This window comes from Podarcis raffonei, chromosome 13, assembly GCF_027172205.1.
Source record: "Podarcis raffonei isolate rPodRaf1 chromosome 13, rPodRaf1.pri, whole genome shotgun sequence".
NCBI lineage: Eukaryota > Metazoa > Chordata > Lepidosauria > Squamata > Lacertidae > Podarcis > Podarcis raffonei.
Window position 1 is genome coordinate 22015600 of NC_070614.1, and position 18518 is coordinate 22034117.

General features: G+C 43.1%; 1 protein-coding gene across 5 annotated transcripts in view; it reads left to right on the top strand.

Moving 5' to 3' along the window:
• The window catches only part of HOXB9 (homeobox B9), a 34911-nt gene extending 22890 nt beyond the window's left edge, over positions 1-12021 (top strand). The window contains exons 1-3 of one of the 5 annotated variants that reach the window (XM_053360514.1): positions 6703-7678; positions 9297-9395; positions 11279-12020. In XM_053360514.1, coding sequence (XP_053216489.1) covers positions 7165-7678; positions 9297-9395; positions 11279-11514 — 849 coding nt within the window. In that variant the 5' untranslated portion in view covers positions 6703-7164 and the 3' untranslated portion in view covers positions 11515-12020. Of the gene's footprint in view, positions 1-4250; positions 6115-6691; positions 7679-9296; positions 9396-11278 lie in introns of those variants that run through there. The other 4 variants (XM_053360513.1, XM_053360516.1, XM_053360515.1 and 1 more) reach the window with 4 other exon arrangements.
• The last annotated feature ends 6497 nt before the right edge of the window (positions 12022-18518 follow it).

Below are 18518 nucleotides of genomic sequence, written 5' to 3' on the forward strand. Positions count from 1 at the left end.
CAATAGATATGACTTCCTTTGTTCCTTAAATTAAGTTCGTTAGTCACTCAAAAGTTTATTCCATACATATTCCACACTATCACTCTCCCCAAGCTCCCGTGGATTTTCTTGACAGTTAAATGCCACCCGTTTCCACTGAATTTACTCTTAAGCAAATGAGATGAATCCCACACAACCTTCAGACCCATTGTCTTGCATCTAAGCTAGCCAATGTAGCAACCCTACTACCAGCAATAATATACGGAAGTTGTTCGGTGCTGGGACTATTTCGATTTGTATCTCAGGGTGGTATTCAACGAAGTGTTTGCCCACACAAGACCCACTGAAACGAATGAGCATGACTAAGTTAGGTCCATTTATTTCAGTGCGCCTACTCTGAGTAAAACCTAGTTGAATACCACCCCCAGTTTCGGATCTAGGTTTTAGCTCTCCTCTAATTTCGACTATACTCTCTGGGAATCTTAACCCTAAAGGGTGAACATCTTGGTTCCCAGTCAGCTAGTATTATTGAATGTATGATCCCTCCCTCAATTCCCTGGTTTTCCTTTATTGGGGTTCCTTTTTGTAACTCACACAGGTTTCTAACTTTACAAGGGATCTCTAACTAGTTTACTAACTGCTAAGATTATAAAATGCCGCTTGGAATTGTGTTTTTAAAGTTAGGTCTAGTTTCTGGTCCGGGAGTATTAGCTACATGTGTAAATTGTTTTGCTTCCCTCCAGAGAAGGAATTTTCTCACTCCCCCCTCCCCTCCCTCCATTCCTCCACTTACTTAAAAGTGGGGGGGGGGGAGAAAAACTATTTTAAAAAACTCCAAACGGTAGCATTCATAACCCTGGGTTAACACAGGAAATGGAGAAAGGTAGATTTCTTCTTGTTTCTTTTCTTTTTTCTTTTTTGCCCCATAAAGGTTACAAAAACATTTTTGATTTAAAACAAAATAAAGTTTTCAAATGCAGGACTCTCCCCGTCCATCTCCCCACCCCCACCCTCAGAACTAAAGTTTCTTTCATAACCTGTAACAGGCTGTCCAAGTTTGTTTTCTGTGCCCTGGTCTTGGGGCTTTTTGATGGGGTTTTTATAGAAATAAAAGTGTGTGCGATGTTCTTGAGTTGTAAATTAACAACAGCAAATGTTAGGAGTTGGAGGAATCCTGAGTGAGAGGCGTATTTGAGGCTACCACGAGGTAGACTCATAAAATCCACCACCATTCGCCCTTTAAAACAGTTCGATCCACAACGTGGAATTCTCTGGCTTGACCCACGCCTCTCTAACTTAAGCACCTCTGCTTCCGAGTAAAGAAAGAGAAATGAATGAAACTTTCTACTAAATAAATGCTCTTACGAGGTCAGTGTTAAACCGACCCCTGTATACACGTTTTCTTGAAAGTAAGATTTCAGTGAGTCTTCAAGGACACCCACGCCTTGAACGAAGCTATCGCCTCTGTTCAAAACCTTTTCCACTGGAAATCCACTAGGGCTCACGACTCAGCCCATCTAAAGTAATCCTTGGCTAACCAATCAGACTACTCAGTAGGATTTGGGTGTTGGCTTTAGGATTACAGCCTAAACTCTCTTACTTGAAAGCCACATCCATTGTAATCAGAGGGATTTAACTTGATATCAAATGCTGTTGGCCAAAGTGTTCGTTTCAATTAAAGTCATTTGGGCTTAATCCTGTATCCGATTTCAAAAGAGCTGTCCTTCTAAGGCTTAGAAGTCATCTTGCTCAGCGTCTGTGGTACTGAAATAGCTTTAAAGTTGATGAAACAATTTGTGGGACCCACTCTAGAAGCCTGAAGGTGGACCTCTAGAACCAAAAGTTGTCCAAAGCTGGTTAGCAGTCAGTGAGTCTATTCTGTTCGAGACTGTTGACCTACTGGCAAAGTGCCTGTGCAGGGGGACCAGCTTTGCCCCACATATTAGGTCCTTAAACTAGAGATAGAGAGAGGAGACAGGTGAGGGGGCCCTGCTTATCTGGGCAGGGTGTCTTACCGCCCTAGCTCTCCCTCTGGTGCTGCGTGTGGAAGTCTGCAATCTTTTTTAACAAGAAAAGGCTACTTGCTATTTGTCATTCCTCTCACTTTCTCCCGAAAGCTATAGGGATCCAAGCCTACCCCCTGAAACACTTTTTCCGGTGAAATAGGACTCACACAAAATTTGGACCCCAGAGATTTTATCATTCAGCCAGAAGATAAAATTGTGAGAGGGAAACACTTCGTTTTAAAGAAGTTACGTCTGCTGCACATTAAATAAATTTACTGGATTTTTCTCTCTCGCCAAAAGGAATTGTTTTCAGCATGCAAAACATCAAACCGAAGGTTAGCGTGTGAACGTGCGATTTGGCAATAAATTTCCATAAGAAATGTTCTTTGGACTCCCCCCCCCACACACACACACCAGTCGAAAACAATGAAGATGTTTTTGAGCAGTCCATTGCAGTCTACTTTAATAATAAAAATAATAATGGAAGAAGCCCGTTTAGCTGGTTGGCTATAGACGTTCCATTTATTTTGCAGATATATCACAGGTCTTTAAAGCCATTTAAGCAATTAATGGAACAGAATCTCATTTTATCTTTGAAATCTACTACCTGAGCTAACGGTATTTGTCTAACGTACTCCATCCAGTCCACAAACCAGAACATATCCGTACTAGGACTCCAAACCCAAGCATTTAGAGCTATAAAGTCCCATTGATATAAGTCCAGGTACTCCAGTTTAAATGGGTTGTTGACTGGGAAGTTTGGAGGTCTATCTGGTGACCGCTACCTCAATAGCTGTAATCTTGTTGAAGTCCCTGTTGTGTTCTTATTAAATTGCCCTTTAGAAATACTGAGGGTTGGGGAAAACTCTTTCCCTTTTGCTTAACTATTTTCCGAACATGCATGCATCTCCGTTTGGTATTTAATTTTCAACAAAATAATAATATGTAATTATTAGTATATACTTTCTTTAAGGAAATAATATCCCCAAACCAGGCAAAATAATTGACTCCCTCCGATATAGAATCATCCAAATGGACCTGGTATTTAGCCTCCCGCAAGAGAACGCGAGGAGTTGACCTGCATGGCAGTGCATATTTTTTTAAAAGGAGAAGAAATGAAAATTAATGCATCCCTGGATAAAACTCCAGTGGATGAGAAGGCAAATGACTTTTGCAGGTCTTCTTGTGTGGTTTACTTCGCTGGGGAATCCCTCAAAGCCCTGGGTTCTACTTCAGGGTAACTCTCCTGAAGTCATTTTGGTATGAATTTATATACTCAAGAAAATTATATACTCGGCTGCTGACATGCCTCATAATTATTTATAGGAGGTGCCTGAGGATTTTCCAATAATATATTTATTACAGGTAAAACATGGACAATTTATCTTGCAAAACACTGAACAGGTGTTTCCTTTCAATTAATGTTCAGTAAATTTCATCGCTATTTAATTTTTTAACCCCTTCCCCAAGAACAGCTAAAAATTGTCTGTTTATCCATTGCTTGTCTAAACCGCCCCGTCAGTCAACAAGCTGGCCTTTCCCTTTCCACAATGCCTTTAAATCATCTCTCTTACGTTTTTCTTTCGCTCTAAAATCTAGAGAGCGGCCCCCAAACAGAATGATTAAAAAAAAAACACAACCCAGTAATTTCTGGAATACCATAAAACAGAACGCATGCTTGATTTCCAGTTTTAATTACACTGGGGGCCTTTTTCATCCCGAAAGGGGGTGGGCGTCTCTAAGTCTTGAATACATATATATGAAATTAGGAAAATTAAACAAGAGGTTGATTTAAGAAATTATTTTTGTGTTGTGATTCTTCCCCCCACCCCAATATTGCTCTAGAGATTCAAAGTAATGACACCAAGCAGTGATGCAGTGATACAGGAAAAGCCTATAGTTCTAGGTAAAAGCAAGTTGAATTCGGATCTCATTGAAGGCCATAATAATTCTGCAACTGACCACACAACTTTCCCCTAATGCCACCACGATTCATTTTACATACTATGGCTACCAAATCGTGGGAGCATGATCCAGACAACGTTAAACACATTTGAAGGTTCCACCAGTTTCAGTGGGAGTGTGAGGCACTAGTTTAACTCTCCGACTGAAACCAATAGGCCAAAAAACGTTTTAAGTTTGACTTGGGGTGCTTAAGGCTGCTGGCTCTCTTGGAGGTAAATCCCATGGAACTTGCTACTACTTACTGCTGAATAAGCATGCATGGCATCCGGCTATAACATTTCTTTCTTTCTTTCGTCCCAGAGGAAAGAGAATCTCGAGGTAGATGGGATGGAGGCAGTGATCTAGATATTGGTTTCAGGTGTTTTTTGAAAACTTCAAGCGCAAAAGAACTTTAGTCGTCTAATCTTCTATCTATGCCCCTGAATGCATCTGCTATCCACCAAGTCAACTGACTTTTCTGTTTCCTTTTTTACTCCCTGCCTCTATCACAACACTAAACATATTTTACTCTGAAGTAGGTTTCATTGGTCCCAAAGGAACTTACTTCCAAATAAGTATTCTTTATATTGCATTCTCTTTATCTTTCTCTCTCTGGCTTCTTTTAATTATTTTTAAAAACCTGTACCAGTCTATCTGTCTGTCTTGTCTTTCCTTCAATCTCTTTCTATTCATTTTTGTCTCTCGATACGACCCTTCATCCATCTCAGATCTGTTCTGCTACCTACCAACACAGCACCTTGGTGTGCTACACACAGACAAACATCATCTCCATCCTTTCGAGAAAATTACTTGAGGAAAATGACAGCCTTCTTTTAGACGTGACGTTGTTGCTGATCTTGGGCTAATTTTCTTCATGGCCCAGAATTATGCTCTATAAGGATGAGTGGTTTCCTCAAGGAGAGCAACCGCTTAATCGAACCCTTCTGTCCTCGCAGAATTTCCCCTGCACCAGTATTGAACAATTATTCCGTGCTGCATTTTGGACCAAGGGTCCAACACCCTTGGTGTGAGAACTCAGGGTCTTTTTCACCCTCTCTGTCTCTCTCCAGTGCCGGAAAGGTTATGGGGCTGTGTCCAGTTAAAACCTCTATCGAGCACTTCCTGCTCTGCTAGAAGGAAAACTGAACCCACCGCGTTGCAAAAGACGAATTTACGATAGGGCATTGTGTGAGATCCTTGACAGAGACAGACAGCTCGATCTGCAAGACTGTTAAGCCGAAGCTCGTTGGGATATTTTGGTCATTTTAGGCCTATTGGGCACGCCCTACGGCTCTAAATCTACTTACTTGGAAGTAAATCCCACTGAGATAAGTGGACATAAACTCTCACATGAATATACTTAGGGTCTGGGTTGTCAGCCTACACGCCACAGCGGTTGGCTTGGACATAACTGCTCCGGAGCAAATGCGCTGTGAGATGTTGTAGTGGGATCATTGATTGAAACATACAAGGCTTCTGCTTAACTGGATTGGATCTGGAGCATCAAAAAGGTTGAGAAGGAAGAGGGGATGGAGGGAGACGTGCGCTGATATGTTCAAGACACCCCTTGGGCTCCCCCCCTAAACACCCTCCTTTTCCACAGGCAGTAAATTCAAGGCTATAAAAATCAGAGAAAGCTAATGTAAGTTTTATTCAACTATTTAACCGTCTCAAGTCTAACGCCTTCTGTAAGGAAACAAAGAGGATCAGTACCGGATTGGACATTTTACAAGGGTAGTAAAATTAAAGTGCGTGTATATGGCGGGGAGGGAAGGGAGAGAGAGAGAGAGAGGAGTGTGTTGATTTCAGCGATGCAACTCAGCCTCTCCCCCCCCCACCCTCCGTTGCTTTCAAAACAAACTGGGCTATTGCAGTAGAGACCCTACAGATCATCGATCTGTTTATCTGAATCTTGAAATGCACTCATATAGACGAACAAAACATTGAAACCTATAGCTTCTCTTTCTGTATATGTGTCTATATACATGCATACCACATATATGGAGAGGGAGAGAGAGAGAGAGAGATCTACCTATACACATACGCATATGTGGCGAGACTTGGGGTTTTTTTAATTATAAGCTTATCATGTGCTATGGGCTTCACTTACAGGAGACAGATTTCACTCAGGCATGCATATTGCATATGCAGATGCACACCCGTGTACACACACACACCGAGGCATATAAACGGCAGTGTTTAATATATAATGCACACAGACATTACTCTATACACACCCTTGACAGTTACGTTTAACCAGGGAAAGGAAGGCAACAAGATCAGGAAGTCATCCGATACAAAAAAAAAAGAGAGTCTACTAATATTTTACTTGCAATCCACAATCCACCCATAACGATCATCGCCATCTCCCGTACATACATTTCAAAGCCCTCCATTGTAACCCATGCGAAAGGTATCACCTCCCTCTTTTAGAAAACTTTAGAGGAAAGCCAGCGCAATTTATATTGCCTTGTCCCCCACCCTCCCTCAGCTGAACAACACGGGCACCTCGAAGGAGAGTGAGCGGAGTCTAGAATTACACAGTTTATAGATGTGGGGGGGTGGAGGGACGCGCGGGGGGGGGCAGTGCACGGAAAGAGAAAATTTCCCCCAGAAGAGTGTTAGTGAAGGCAAAGAGAGGGCAAAACACAGCATTTTTCTTTCATGTTTCAGAAGGGGATTTTAAAGAGAGAGAGAGGAGGGGGGAATCTATTAACCCCCACCCCCACCCCACGCCACCTCCTCCCCTCCCCACCCGCGTTTGCACTGTACGTTTCGCGCTTTCTGAACTCCCGACGTTTTGCAACATTGCATCAACATAACACAATCCATCCTTGATATGGAATGCAGAGGGCGGTTTGACAGCCCAGCGCAACCCCCTCCGCTAGGATTGATTTACGCCTGCCCTGACGCTTTATCAGCCTGACGAAAAAAGTTTGACCAATCATTTTGCTGGAAGCTCCCAACCCGGCAGTCCCGACTGTACTTTTTCTTGGCTAGGAAGTTGATGCTGGAGGAGAAAAGGGGGTTAAAGGCAGAGAGTCGCCTGTGGTTTCTTTCTTTTTTTTTCTTTCCCCCCCTTATTTTTTATTTTTTTTACAGCTTCCCCTCTATATACCCTAATACTTATAGAGCCTGCTTAACTACAGATCTACTCCTCTCTCTCTCTTTTTTTATTATTGCTTGCTTGCTTTTTCCCCTTCACTGAACCGTGGGGCTCGTATGATGTCCAAGAATGTCCATTTCTGGAACTCTTAGCAATTATTATGTCGACTCCATTATAAGTCATGACAGCGAAGACTCTCCCGCCGCCAAATTCTCTTCCGGGCAGTATTCAAACTCCAGACAAACTAGCCACAGTGAACACCTCGAGTTCCCCTCTTGTAGTTTCCAGCCCAAATCCTCCGTTTTCAGCGCTTCCTGGACGCCACTGACGCCACACACGGCTGCTACCCTTCCTTCGGTCTACCATCCTTACATCCAGCATCAAAACGTCCCTACCTCCGAGAGCAGGTATCTACGGAGCTGGCTGGACCCCGTGCCCCGAGCAGAGAGCATAGCAGCCGGGCAGGGACCAGTTAAAACAGAGCCGCTGCTGGGACACCCCGGGGAGATCCGTAAACAGGGGACACAGGAGTACCATTTAGAAACTTCTGCTGGAAGGGAAGGGATCGCTTCCAATCAAAGGCCCAGCTTCGAGGACAATAAAGTTTGCGAAGGAAGCGAGGACAAAAGCAGGCCAGATCAAAGTAAGTTATAAAAAGTGAGGAAGTGAACAGCATAAAAACCTAAGAGGGGGTGTCATAAAACGGCACAATGGGCGAGGGAAGCTTTAAAAAAAATATAACCAGGTCTTAAAAGAGAAATCTCTCCCTTCCCCCAGCCCTACTACGCCACCCCCCCAAAAAAAATCCCACTAGCGCTGTTCTAGTATTGGAGGGGTGTGGGGTGGCAAAGATTTATCTGCTGCTTATTGCGATATGTATTTATTTTTAAGTCAATGGAATATCATGCAAAAGGGGGAAATGAGATTCGATCTTCCTCTCCCAGTGGTTTGAAGAAGGGCAAGTCACAATGTTTGTCTTGACTATATAGGAAAAGGAGCAGCGGGGGAAAGTGAACCGGGAAAGATCGGCGTGTGTGTGTGTGTGTGTCTGTCTCTGCGGTTTTTATCCATCTAAGTTATACTCAAAGCAGGGCCATTAAAATGAATGGACGCCCGTCATTCATGTCCATTATTTCCAATGGGTCTACTCTGAGTAGGACTATCGTGGATCTTTGGGTAGGGGAGGGGGGCGAGACCTGGGAAAAGATATTGTTTTGTTTTTAAAGGGGGCCGAAAGAAGTTCACGTGGAGGAGTGAGGAGGGGGCTTTGTTACTCTGTGCCCTTGTTTACCTTGAAAGACCCCCGGTTCCCTCCGCCGCGCTTTCTTCTGTCACTCTCTCTCTCTTCCTGATTGTTGATTGTTGTTTGTTTATGAAATGCACCCGACATGCGTATGAATATTTCAGAGCCCAAAGCCGCCGCCCTCTCCCCCCCCTCAACAAAACAGTAAAATGGGGAACGAGCTTAATTGGGTCTTTTATTTCCTAAAGGGGAACAGACTGGCAAACTCTTAAACTTAATCGTGTGCTTCATTTTGCAACCTGGTGGTGGGTGGTGGCTATTATCTCCCTTTCCTGCTCCACCACCCCACCCCTACGCGGAAAAATATATATATATATAGCGAAAAGAGTTTGGCGAGGGATGGAGGTACAATAAAATATAATAGGAATCATCTTTGCCTCTTACGTTTTCTTCAAGGTAAAGGAACAGGATGCTCTGAAGGCTGTCTCCACCGCCTTTCCCCCCGTGTGAGACGTTTCAAATAGCCGAAGAGCTCGATTCAGTATTTTGGTTGGTGGGGAAAGTATGACTTAGATGGTTTAAAATCTCAGCGCAAGTCATTCATCCGAGGCGATGGCTTCCTGGCATTCTTGCGGGGGGCCGGGGGGTGGAATGCAATCTATCGATTTGTCACTATCTTTTCTCAACTGATTTTTATTTTATTTTTTTAATGCTTTATTATTATTTTAAAAATGTAAGTTCCCAGTCCGGAACTACAGGCGGAGTTGGGGGGTGAATTTTGAAGGGGCATTTGGCTGTTGGGGCAGTTCTGTACGTCTTCGTCGCATTTCACTCAGCCTTGCACAGTGGGAGGGGGCGAATAAGGGAGTTTTTTGTGTACTGTGTTTGTTGGGACGCTGGCAGGATATCTGGATCAGCGGCTGAAGAGAACGGTAGAGAAGAAGTAGAAGGGTGCTTAAAAAAAAAAAGCTTATGTGCCCCCCTTTACCCTCCTCCCCACCCCCATCTTTCTCCCCAGCCCCGGGACTGAAGATAGATAAAAATCTTACCCAAGAACCCTGCTCGCTTCCAGAGGCCCAGGCTGCCCAAGGGCGTCCTGTGCAATCTAGCTTAGAAGGTATGTTTGGTCTGATATGGAGAGAATGCTATAAAAAGAAGAAGAAGATGGAGGGAAGGAAGAAGGAGGAAAAAGTCCGTGGCAGAAGCAGAAGTTAATGTCTGACACTTGCCATGCCCTTCTTTCCCATTCGGAAAGCATTGCGCTTTTGAGAATCCACACTCTTCGAGAAGGTCTAATTTGTATATATATAAATGTGTGCCATTTTGGGTTGTGTGTGGGATGGTGGGAGAGTAGCGTGCCAAGCGAACATTTCTCTCTTCTTTTTTTGTTTGTTTGTTTCCTGTTTGGGGAATAGTGTGAAATGAAAGATAAACTTGTTTTCCTGTGGCAGACGTCATGTTTCCTTGAAATGCCAAGAAATCACGCACATACATACACACACACACACACACCACTAAAAGGAGGGCCATTGATGGAGATTTCATCCAAATGCCATTAAAAGATAGGTAGCTGTATTAATTATTAACAGCATGCCTCTTTAATATTTAATTCTGCCTATTAGAGCCAGTCACTTCTGTTGTGGAATCGGCTGCTCGGATTTGTAAGACGGGGGGAGCTAAACCTGGTTTAAAAAACAACTCCGAATGCATTTCATTTTGTAACTTGCAAGGAAATGGCATCGGTGCACCTCCTGCACCGCTTAAAACGATCCCTAAGTAAGACAGAAGTTTGGCTTTGGACTATAAAACTCCCCGTTTGATTATCAACAAGAGTTTCAGTACTGACCAGCCGGCGCAGCTCAAATGTATTCTAGGTTTCTTTTGTCAAATATTCCGTCACAACGAGGCTTCTTTAATCTTGAATAGACCTATTACAATATAAATATATTCTCTCTCTCTCTGGGTGGGTGTGCGTTCCTATCTCCTTACGCAGAAAGAGGGACCCTAACCCTCATGAAGTTGTTTCCTGAATTACTGTTCGGGCTAAATAAATAAATAAACCCCCCAAACACTGGGAGCCATGCACAGTCCGCTGGGCAGGTCCTAGTATGTGTCTTGCGCAGGATAGCTTCCTGGTGAATTGGGGCCTGTCTTCATTGTCACCCTGTGCTTCTCCAGAGTCTTTTGCGGTGCTTAGGAGGACTGTGATGTAAACACCTCTTTCCGGACAACACATGCAGGCAACAACAAGCAATTGGTTTCCCCGCTGGCAGGGGTAGCTAGGGTGTCACAGGTCTTCTTTTTTAAAAAGTAAATTATAAGCAAGCAGAAGAGGAGGGGGGAGTGCTAAATTATGCATAGTTTTATATGAATCAATTTGTATATATGACACTTCGCTAGGAAGGCAATCTGCGCGCCACGATCCTCCAAAGATGCGCAGGAAATAAAGAGTACTGTAGAATACTATGACATCTTCCCATAGTGTTCATCTGACAATAGACCCTTCCTTCCTTCCTTCCTTCCTTACTTCCATCCATAATCTCCCATCTATCTATATATAGAGAAACAGATGGACACCCTGTGTGTGTGTGTAAATATATTTCATCCTTCCTTCCTTTCCATTCAACCAATAGCTGCATCATTTGCTATAGTCTCTAACCACCTTCCAGTGTAAAAAAAAGGCTCCGTTAACTTTCCCTTTTTAGTATCAGTTTCTGCCCCAGACATATACCCAACCTTGCACATAAATGTTCAAATATTAGTAGGCATTCTTTCTACAACTGTTCGCTTGTTGCTCTTCAAAGGTGGCTTTCATTTATAACCTGTAATGTACTTGAGGGGTGTCCCTCTTTTACGTGGGTGCTCATCTTCTCCCAGCTCAAAAGTTGACCAAGAGTCCCTTCTTCTGAGGAAGCGGTGTGTGTGTGAGAGAGTTGTGTGTCTCTGTGGATTCCAGTGGCGCTTGTCTGACGGGGCCTCCTCGCTGTCTTTCTCTTCCAGGTAACCCTGCAGCCAACTGGTTGCACGCTCGCTCTTCCCGGAAGAAACGATGCCCCTACACCAAGTACCAGACCTTGGAACTGGAGAAGGAGTTTCTGTTCAATATGTACCTCACCAGGGACCGTAGACACGAAGTGGCCAGGCTCCTCAACCTGAGCGAGAGACAAGTCAAAATCTGGTTTCAGAACCGAAGGATGAAGATGAAGAAAATGAACAAGGAGCAAGGGAAAGAATGATGCTTTCCTTCTCCCTTTCCACACCCCTCCCTCTTCTCACCCCCAATTTTGCCCCCGTCTCGAAACTTATATGCTGTATATTTATGGGCACTGACTTGCCAGCGGTGCTTCAGATAGCAACGAAACCACGCCAAACCCGAACAGACCACCGTGGTTTGCATGCAAAGGGTGCCCATAATAGGAATGCACCTGTTTTCATCCCGTTGAGTCTTTCTCACTGTTAAAGATTATTGACGAGGTAACGCCAATTTGGGGCACATGTTTGTTTGTTTGTTTCCCCTTTGGGTGCATGTGTTCCTTCTACCGAGATAACTGAGAGGGTCCCATCTATGCACAGAAGTCGTTCTTTCGGATAGTCCTTATAGAGCCCCTCAGCTGGTCCCTCCAATGAAAATAAGCATCTACATCTGACAAGTGCTCTGTCCCGAGCACAAGGTACCTTCCAACCTGGGGTTCCTCTGGGCAAACTGCTTAGAAATGAACGGGGGAGTTCCACGGAACCAGTGGAGAGTCCTGGGACCGGGGGAATTGTGCCTCTCAATACCTTCCCCCATCTTATATTCCTTTTCCTATGGAGAGGAGATGGCCACATCGCTCTCCACGGAGCAAAAAGCGAATCCGATAAGGAATATCAAATGAAGGGAACCAGTTAAACTCACCAACTTTTCGAGGACTTCGCCTCCATTTCTTGAGGGTCAGAAGAAGTCCCATTGCGTAGGGAACCCGCACCCCCCCTTCCTTCACATATATTCAAATGGGGCAGGAGAGAGGTTTATTAATGAGACAGGGATGCCATTTTCACAAATGAAGCCCACCGCCTAATCAAGGGTGCAAGGGAACCATCCCGAGGCCAAACAGGGCGCAGGGCTTTTGCGAGGCCTCCCCTTCCTTGCGCAGGAGAATTTCCCCACAGCCACCACCGCGTTGTGCTTCTCCTTTCCCACGAAGTTTGGTTTTAACTTTTAAAGAGACGAGCCATGTTGAGTTTTGGGGAAGGGGCGCACGCTAGCTTTGCAAAAGTGAAGAGAAGGCTGTTCCCACCTGTGCTCGATTCTTTATCATTTGCAGTGGAAATGAATTTCCGTGAAACCGTTCAAGGGCCAAGTGTGGGATGGGGGTCCCCGGGTCTTCCTTTCCCCCCACTCGCCCATCCACCCTCTCTTTCTCCTTCATCCAGACTTCTGCTGAGAAGTTTTGATACTTGAATGTTTCAAGGGATGTTTTCCCTTATACCCCATTGCTCCTGGAAGACATATATAAATCCATCTTTCATGTTCACATGAAAAAGAACTCTTGAGTGGCATAAAAAGGTCGCTATGGCATTTGGGGTGGGGACTGCCCCACAGATAGACATCCTCACTGTTTACAAAAAGGGGACAAAGAAAGAACTCCCATTTCATACTCGGAAAAAGGGGGTGACCATATCTGAAGTCTCTGCTGGGGTCCTACCCCACTCCCTTTGAAATCGCTCCACATGGGGTTCTGTTTCCCCATGTGTTTAAAATAGTTTTATCCCCACCCGACTCCTGTCCATCTTTGGTAGGACTTGGGAGGGGGAAGTAGGTAGGTGAGTAACTTTAGTATACAAGGTGGTTTTACGGCGCGTACGGATTTTCGTTCTTTTGTTTGTTTTCATAGAAGGGGGGAATGTGTTCGTGGTTGTGATTTTGTGAACGTTCCGCTTGTTTTCTGTGGCTTTTAGGAATATAAAAATGGGGTCTGTACCTGTTAGTTCCAGAGCTGGCGAAAAATATACATATAGAAACACGCCCCCCCCCCGCTTCAAGCCTTCGTATAACCCCCACCCCCTTCTGATTTACCACTTCTAGAAAGGACACCTTTATGTGGTGGAAAAGTTTTCCTAGAAAAACAAAGGGGGTGGGAAATTAGGTGGGGAGGGAGAGGAGAAATTAATGTCTGTCTTTCGGAATGTTTCGAGACAAAACAGTCCCAGCAGAGAAATCTAATTTCATAGAATATTATATAGGACTTTTATACCATTTTTGCCTGCTGATAAGCAGTTGTGCTTTAGAGATTTGATAGGCATATTTTGAACTTTCGACATGGCGTGGCCTGGTTTGCAGGCTTTTCCTGAGGCGGGAAGGAAAGAATCCTTTTAGGGTTTTTAGTTCAGCGTCAAAGAAAACAAAATCTGCATTTTTAAAATAAGAGGGGTTTTTTTGGGGGGGGTTCCTATCACTTTCTCTTAGAATCCTCCCGTCCTATATAAGTTATTGGAGGGTGGGGAGCTTGCAGGAGTGATATTCGACGAGGCAAACTATAAGCGAATTGCTTTTTATAAAGGTTAAACTTTAGAGGGTCCCAGTGGCTTAAATTAGTCAAACTTCACCTTGTCTTATGAAACCAGTTCCCTAATGGAATTTCCAAGGAAGCGTCCTGATTCCGCCCCCCTCCTACTAAGTATAAAATCGGAGGTGTTTTGTTTTGTTTTAGATAGTATTCCCATCATTGGAGTGTATTTTGAGCCAGCTGGGGTTGGGTAGAATTCTGCGGTTTTGTCTGTTTCGGTTTTTTAACTCGCTGGTGCACTAAGTGAATCTGAAACCCGACAGGACGCGGAGAGCATCTTTCAAAATCGCCCTGAACCCCCTTTCAGCGCTAACATTCACATTTTGTAAAGAAAGCCTTCTCTATAAATGTATTAGCATATTCACTCATTTTAGCCATAGGCTCATTCCTAGACCTTATTAGTGAAGACAAGAGAAGTTTTTTAAAACCGCATTTTTGCTAAAGCATGGATTAATAAACAGAATTAAAATTTAAAAATAAATAAATAAAACTAGCTGATTTCGTTAGAGGAAACTCTGTTCTTAAGAGTGAGAGAAAATGTTTGGAAAAACCTTCTGTTGTTTCTTCTGTTCCATCGGTTCAAAATGTATTTTCCACAGCTGTTTAATGCCTCAAAATAAAAACCGATTTTAGGGAAGGGAGACCCCCCCACCTATATCTCATTGTGTTATACTGCTTCTTCTAGAACTTCAGAATATTTGCAACTGTGTTCGTTCGTTTGTTTCCTTTACTGGCTATTAAGGGTGTGTTATAAAGATAGTTTTGTATTGTTTTGTTTTCGTTTGGTCAGTGGCTCCCTTTTTTTTACGTCACTAAGAAAAGCTGATAATGAATCAATTTCGGCGCGTTTTTGTTTTCTTCCCGTGTGAAATCGGTTGCATCTATAAACCCATTCAGCAAAACAGAAATAAAGCGGTTCTCCGTCTTTCCATTTGTGGCGAAAAGAGTCGTTATTATTACTTTTTTAAAGCCAAGAAAAAGAATGGACGGACGGATGAATGAATGGATGGATGGCTGAGTGAATGAGGGAAAGGGGGTGAAGTATGTGAGTGAGTTAATATTATGTTTACACATTACAATTTGAGAGGCTTCCACATGCAATCCAATGATGATGAGGCGAAGGTTCTTTTTCAGGGCTGGGAAGAAGTAGATCCAGGATCCCCCAACTTACTTTGGAGTTGAAAAGAAATAGAAAAGAAAAAAAGAAATATAACGCAGCTCTGATAAACATATCTTGCCTTACAACTCATTCGCACGGCCAATAAGCTTTCATGTAATGATCCTTCCCCAAAGTGACTTGTCCTACATATTTCAATTAGAACCATTACCAACTGGGAAAGGGATATCCATGTGCTGTTTTTAATAGTGTTTTTCAATTACCCACGACAAAAAAAAATCAAAATAATGAGGCCAGAAACAAACCAACCACGATTTTCTTATAACACGAACCTTGAAATGTAAAGTTGGCTGATGTCAGAAATAAAAATAAATGCTCTGTTTTGATCATGGTGATGATTTCTTATTTTATTTTTGGAAAAATATTTCTTTAAAAAAATTCAAGCTCTGGAAAGAGAAGGGGGAAATGATCGCTGGATCTAAGTGGAATAGAAGTGGGAGCGGGGCTTGTCATAAAAGAGAGAGCGAGAGAAGAAAAGTCTGCGCGGTAGGGCTGCAATAAAAGAATATGACCGCCATAAAACTTTATAGGGTATAAATTTCTGAAGGTTAAGGAACTAAGCAACTGTAAAGCAAACAAGAGTAGAAAACTTTCAGAAGCTCCTAAATTACTAGAATGTCTTGAGAGAGAGAGGAGGTGAGGGGAATGGAAGAAGTAGACAGACATTTGTGCCTTTTTTACCCAGAAATTGGGGGCACTTTTTAAATAATAATAAGAAGAATGTTTTTAGGAAGAGAGAGAGGGAGAAAAAGAAAGAAAGAAAGAAAGAAAGAAAGAAAGAAAGAAAGAAAGAAAGAAAAGAAAGTCTACATAATTTATCCCCCTCTGGTGAATTCTGTGAAAATCCAGCGTTCTGGATCGCTTCGCCCTTTGTGTGGCGCTTCTTATCACTTCCAAGCTGCCAGCATCCTGGATCATAAACTCACAACAAACACATACAAACACACACCATATTATATATATACACACACACCCCAAAGTTCTGGCGAGACGTCTGGGTTTAGAAAGCCTTTCTCCACTCTTTTTAATCTATTTACAACCCGAGCTTTCCCCCATCCAGAGCAGAATACTTCAATTGTTTAGTCTCGGGTTTTGAAACAATGGTGGATTTTTTCCCCCTTCCCAAAAGCAAAATCCCAGCCCCTGTCTTTTATTGCTCTGAAAACGACCGGCTGGGAAGTATCTACAGCAAAGCTTGAGGTAGGGTTGGGTGGGGTGGAGTTATTCTTCGCAATCACAAATATACACGGGATCTTATGATTTTAGAAATGATTTATCGTGTGCAACAAGACTTTAAAACGCACACAAAGGGGGAGAGACAGAAAAAGAAAAAAGAGATCCATAAAAGCACACGCGCGCACACACCAAATCTTCATCTCCCACCTTCCCTTATTATTGGCTTGTACGTTTCTAACAGCGCTTTACTTGGAATGGTCGTTAGATGGCGCTGTTACTCCAGTTTTGGAAATCACCGAGCCAGCAGCTTATTGGATTTCTTTCCCTCTCGAGTCCGCAACACCTTGATTTCATTACGAACAATAAACGGAATTGCTGCTCAAAACCTTTGTGAATAAATCCTCCAGCATAAAATATAGGGTTAATTATGGCGATTTTGAGGTTTCTTCTCGAGAAGGTTCTTATATGTTCATGGTTCTTATATGTTCAGTCCATTGGAAGAGAGACATCCACAAAGATTTTAAAAGCTTGCTGCACGAATGCAGCAGGAAGATCTCCTGCGCAAGCCCCTTTGCAATGAAGAGGGACTGGTGATCTACGGAACAGCTCCAGCACAGTTCCCATTCATGTCCATTTCAGGCCGTATGTGTGCGCTGGGTGACCGGATCCTGGCCTGAAGAGGCTATGTGAGTGTGTGGTCAAGGAAGCAAGCAAACGTTTAAGAGCACATAAATATAACCTTAGAGGGTGTTGTTTTGCTCCTCCACTGTTTTAGGGCCGTTAAAAGGTTATGGTGCTTATATTACAGTTTCCAAAACAAAACAAAAAATGTATTTTGCAAGAAAGAAAGCAGATGGGTCACAAATTTTGGGAGAGGGCAGGAAATGTCCATTCATTCCACAAGGACCCCATTATACTTTGATGGGAACCTCTGTAGTACATTATATGACGAAGACAATTCAGACAATCGCAAGTGTCCCCCAAAACCTTATAGGATTATTCAATCAGTTGTTTTCTTAATGCGCTCACCCAGACATTTTGTGAACCCTGACCACACATATTCCTATGTATGTGTATGTTTGTAAATATATAAATAAGAAGAGGTGTGTGCTTGAAATGAACCGAAAACAGAGATGAATTTACCCTTTCACGTGACCCTTTATAAATATTTTCTTGGTCTAAGAGCACAAACACCATAAAATTATTCGCTAAAAAATACCCAAAATACTTTCAGATCTGTTTCGCTGCCCCCACTCCCCAAAAGCCTCAGATGAAAATGCAAGGGGGCATTATTGGATATAAAACACTTCATTTGTTAGACAGAAATAACATGACCAGAAAACGGAATATTAGGAACGGAACCATTTTAATAAAGGCTTTCTAACGAAAGTTTACAGCTTTTGTAGACGTATTTTGAAGAAGAATGCAGCAGACTGGTGACATTGGATACACAGTTTTGTTAAAGGGCTCAGAGCCTAATTTTACAACAGTACAAATCCAAAAGGGGGGGGGGAGAACAAGAAAATGAAATGCCACCCCTCCCTTGCAAATCACCCATTCCACCCCAAAGGCGAATTCCAGCAAATCCTCTCTGTATAAAAGCTGCAATCCTTTAGCCATAAGTAGTTTTGTGCAAATTAATAGGAAGCCTCTTTTAAAAACAAACAAACAACAACACCAACAACTCATGGAGCTATAAAGTAATGAGAAGTTACAGTTTACGAAGTGATGTATTTTGGGGGAAGGTTTGCTAATAAATCTTCCCTCCGCTGGGTATTTGTAAATTATGTTCCCACTTTCTCTTGTGGTTTTCCCCCCCACCATAATAAAAACATTTTCCTTTCATCAGAGGTCCCTCGTACAGTATGCCGGTGATATAATGCAAGCGACTGCTTCAAGATCCATTGGCGGCGCTTTGTTGGACATCATGCACTAAACTCTACTGCGCTTGGTAAAAGCGTTAACTTCCAAGACAATTTAGCACTAGGCTCGCCAATCCCTCTCTCGTCTTGATACGCGTATGTGTATCTATGTGTGTGTACACACACACACACAGAGAGAGAGGGGGGGGAGGGAGAGAGAGAGAGAGAATTCTAATAGCTAGACTTTTCACATGTTGGTAGTTATGCATTTCCAGGTTACTAGTCATACAGGAAGATGCCACACTTGTCTATCACGAAGGAGGCTATTTTTTTGTTAAGATGCCATTAAATCCTACTGTTTTCATCTTCAGGCAATGGTGATGGGAGAAATCAACCCGCTCTTTCCGAAATCTTCTTAGAGACATGTTTGAAACTTTTGGGCAGCCGTCTCCACTCACTAGGGAATAATCCCCACTGGA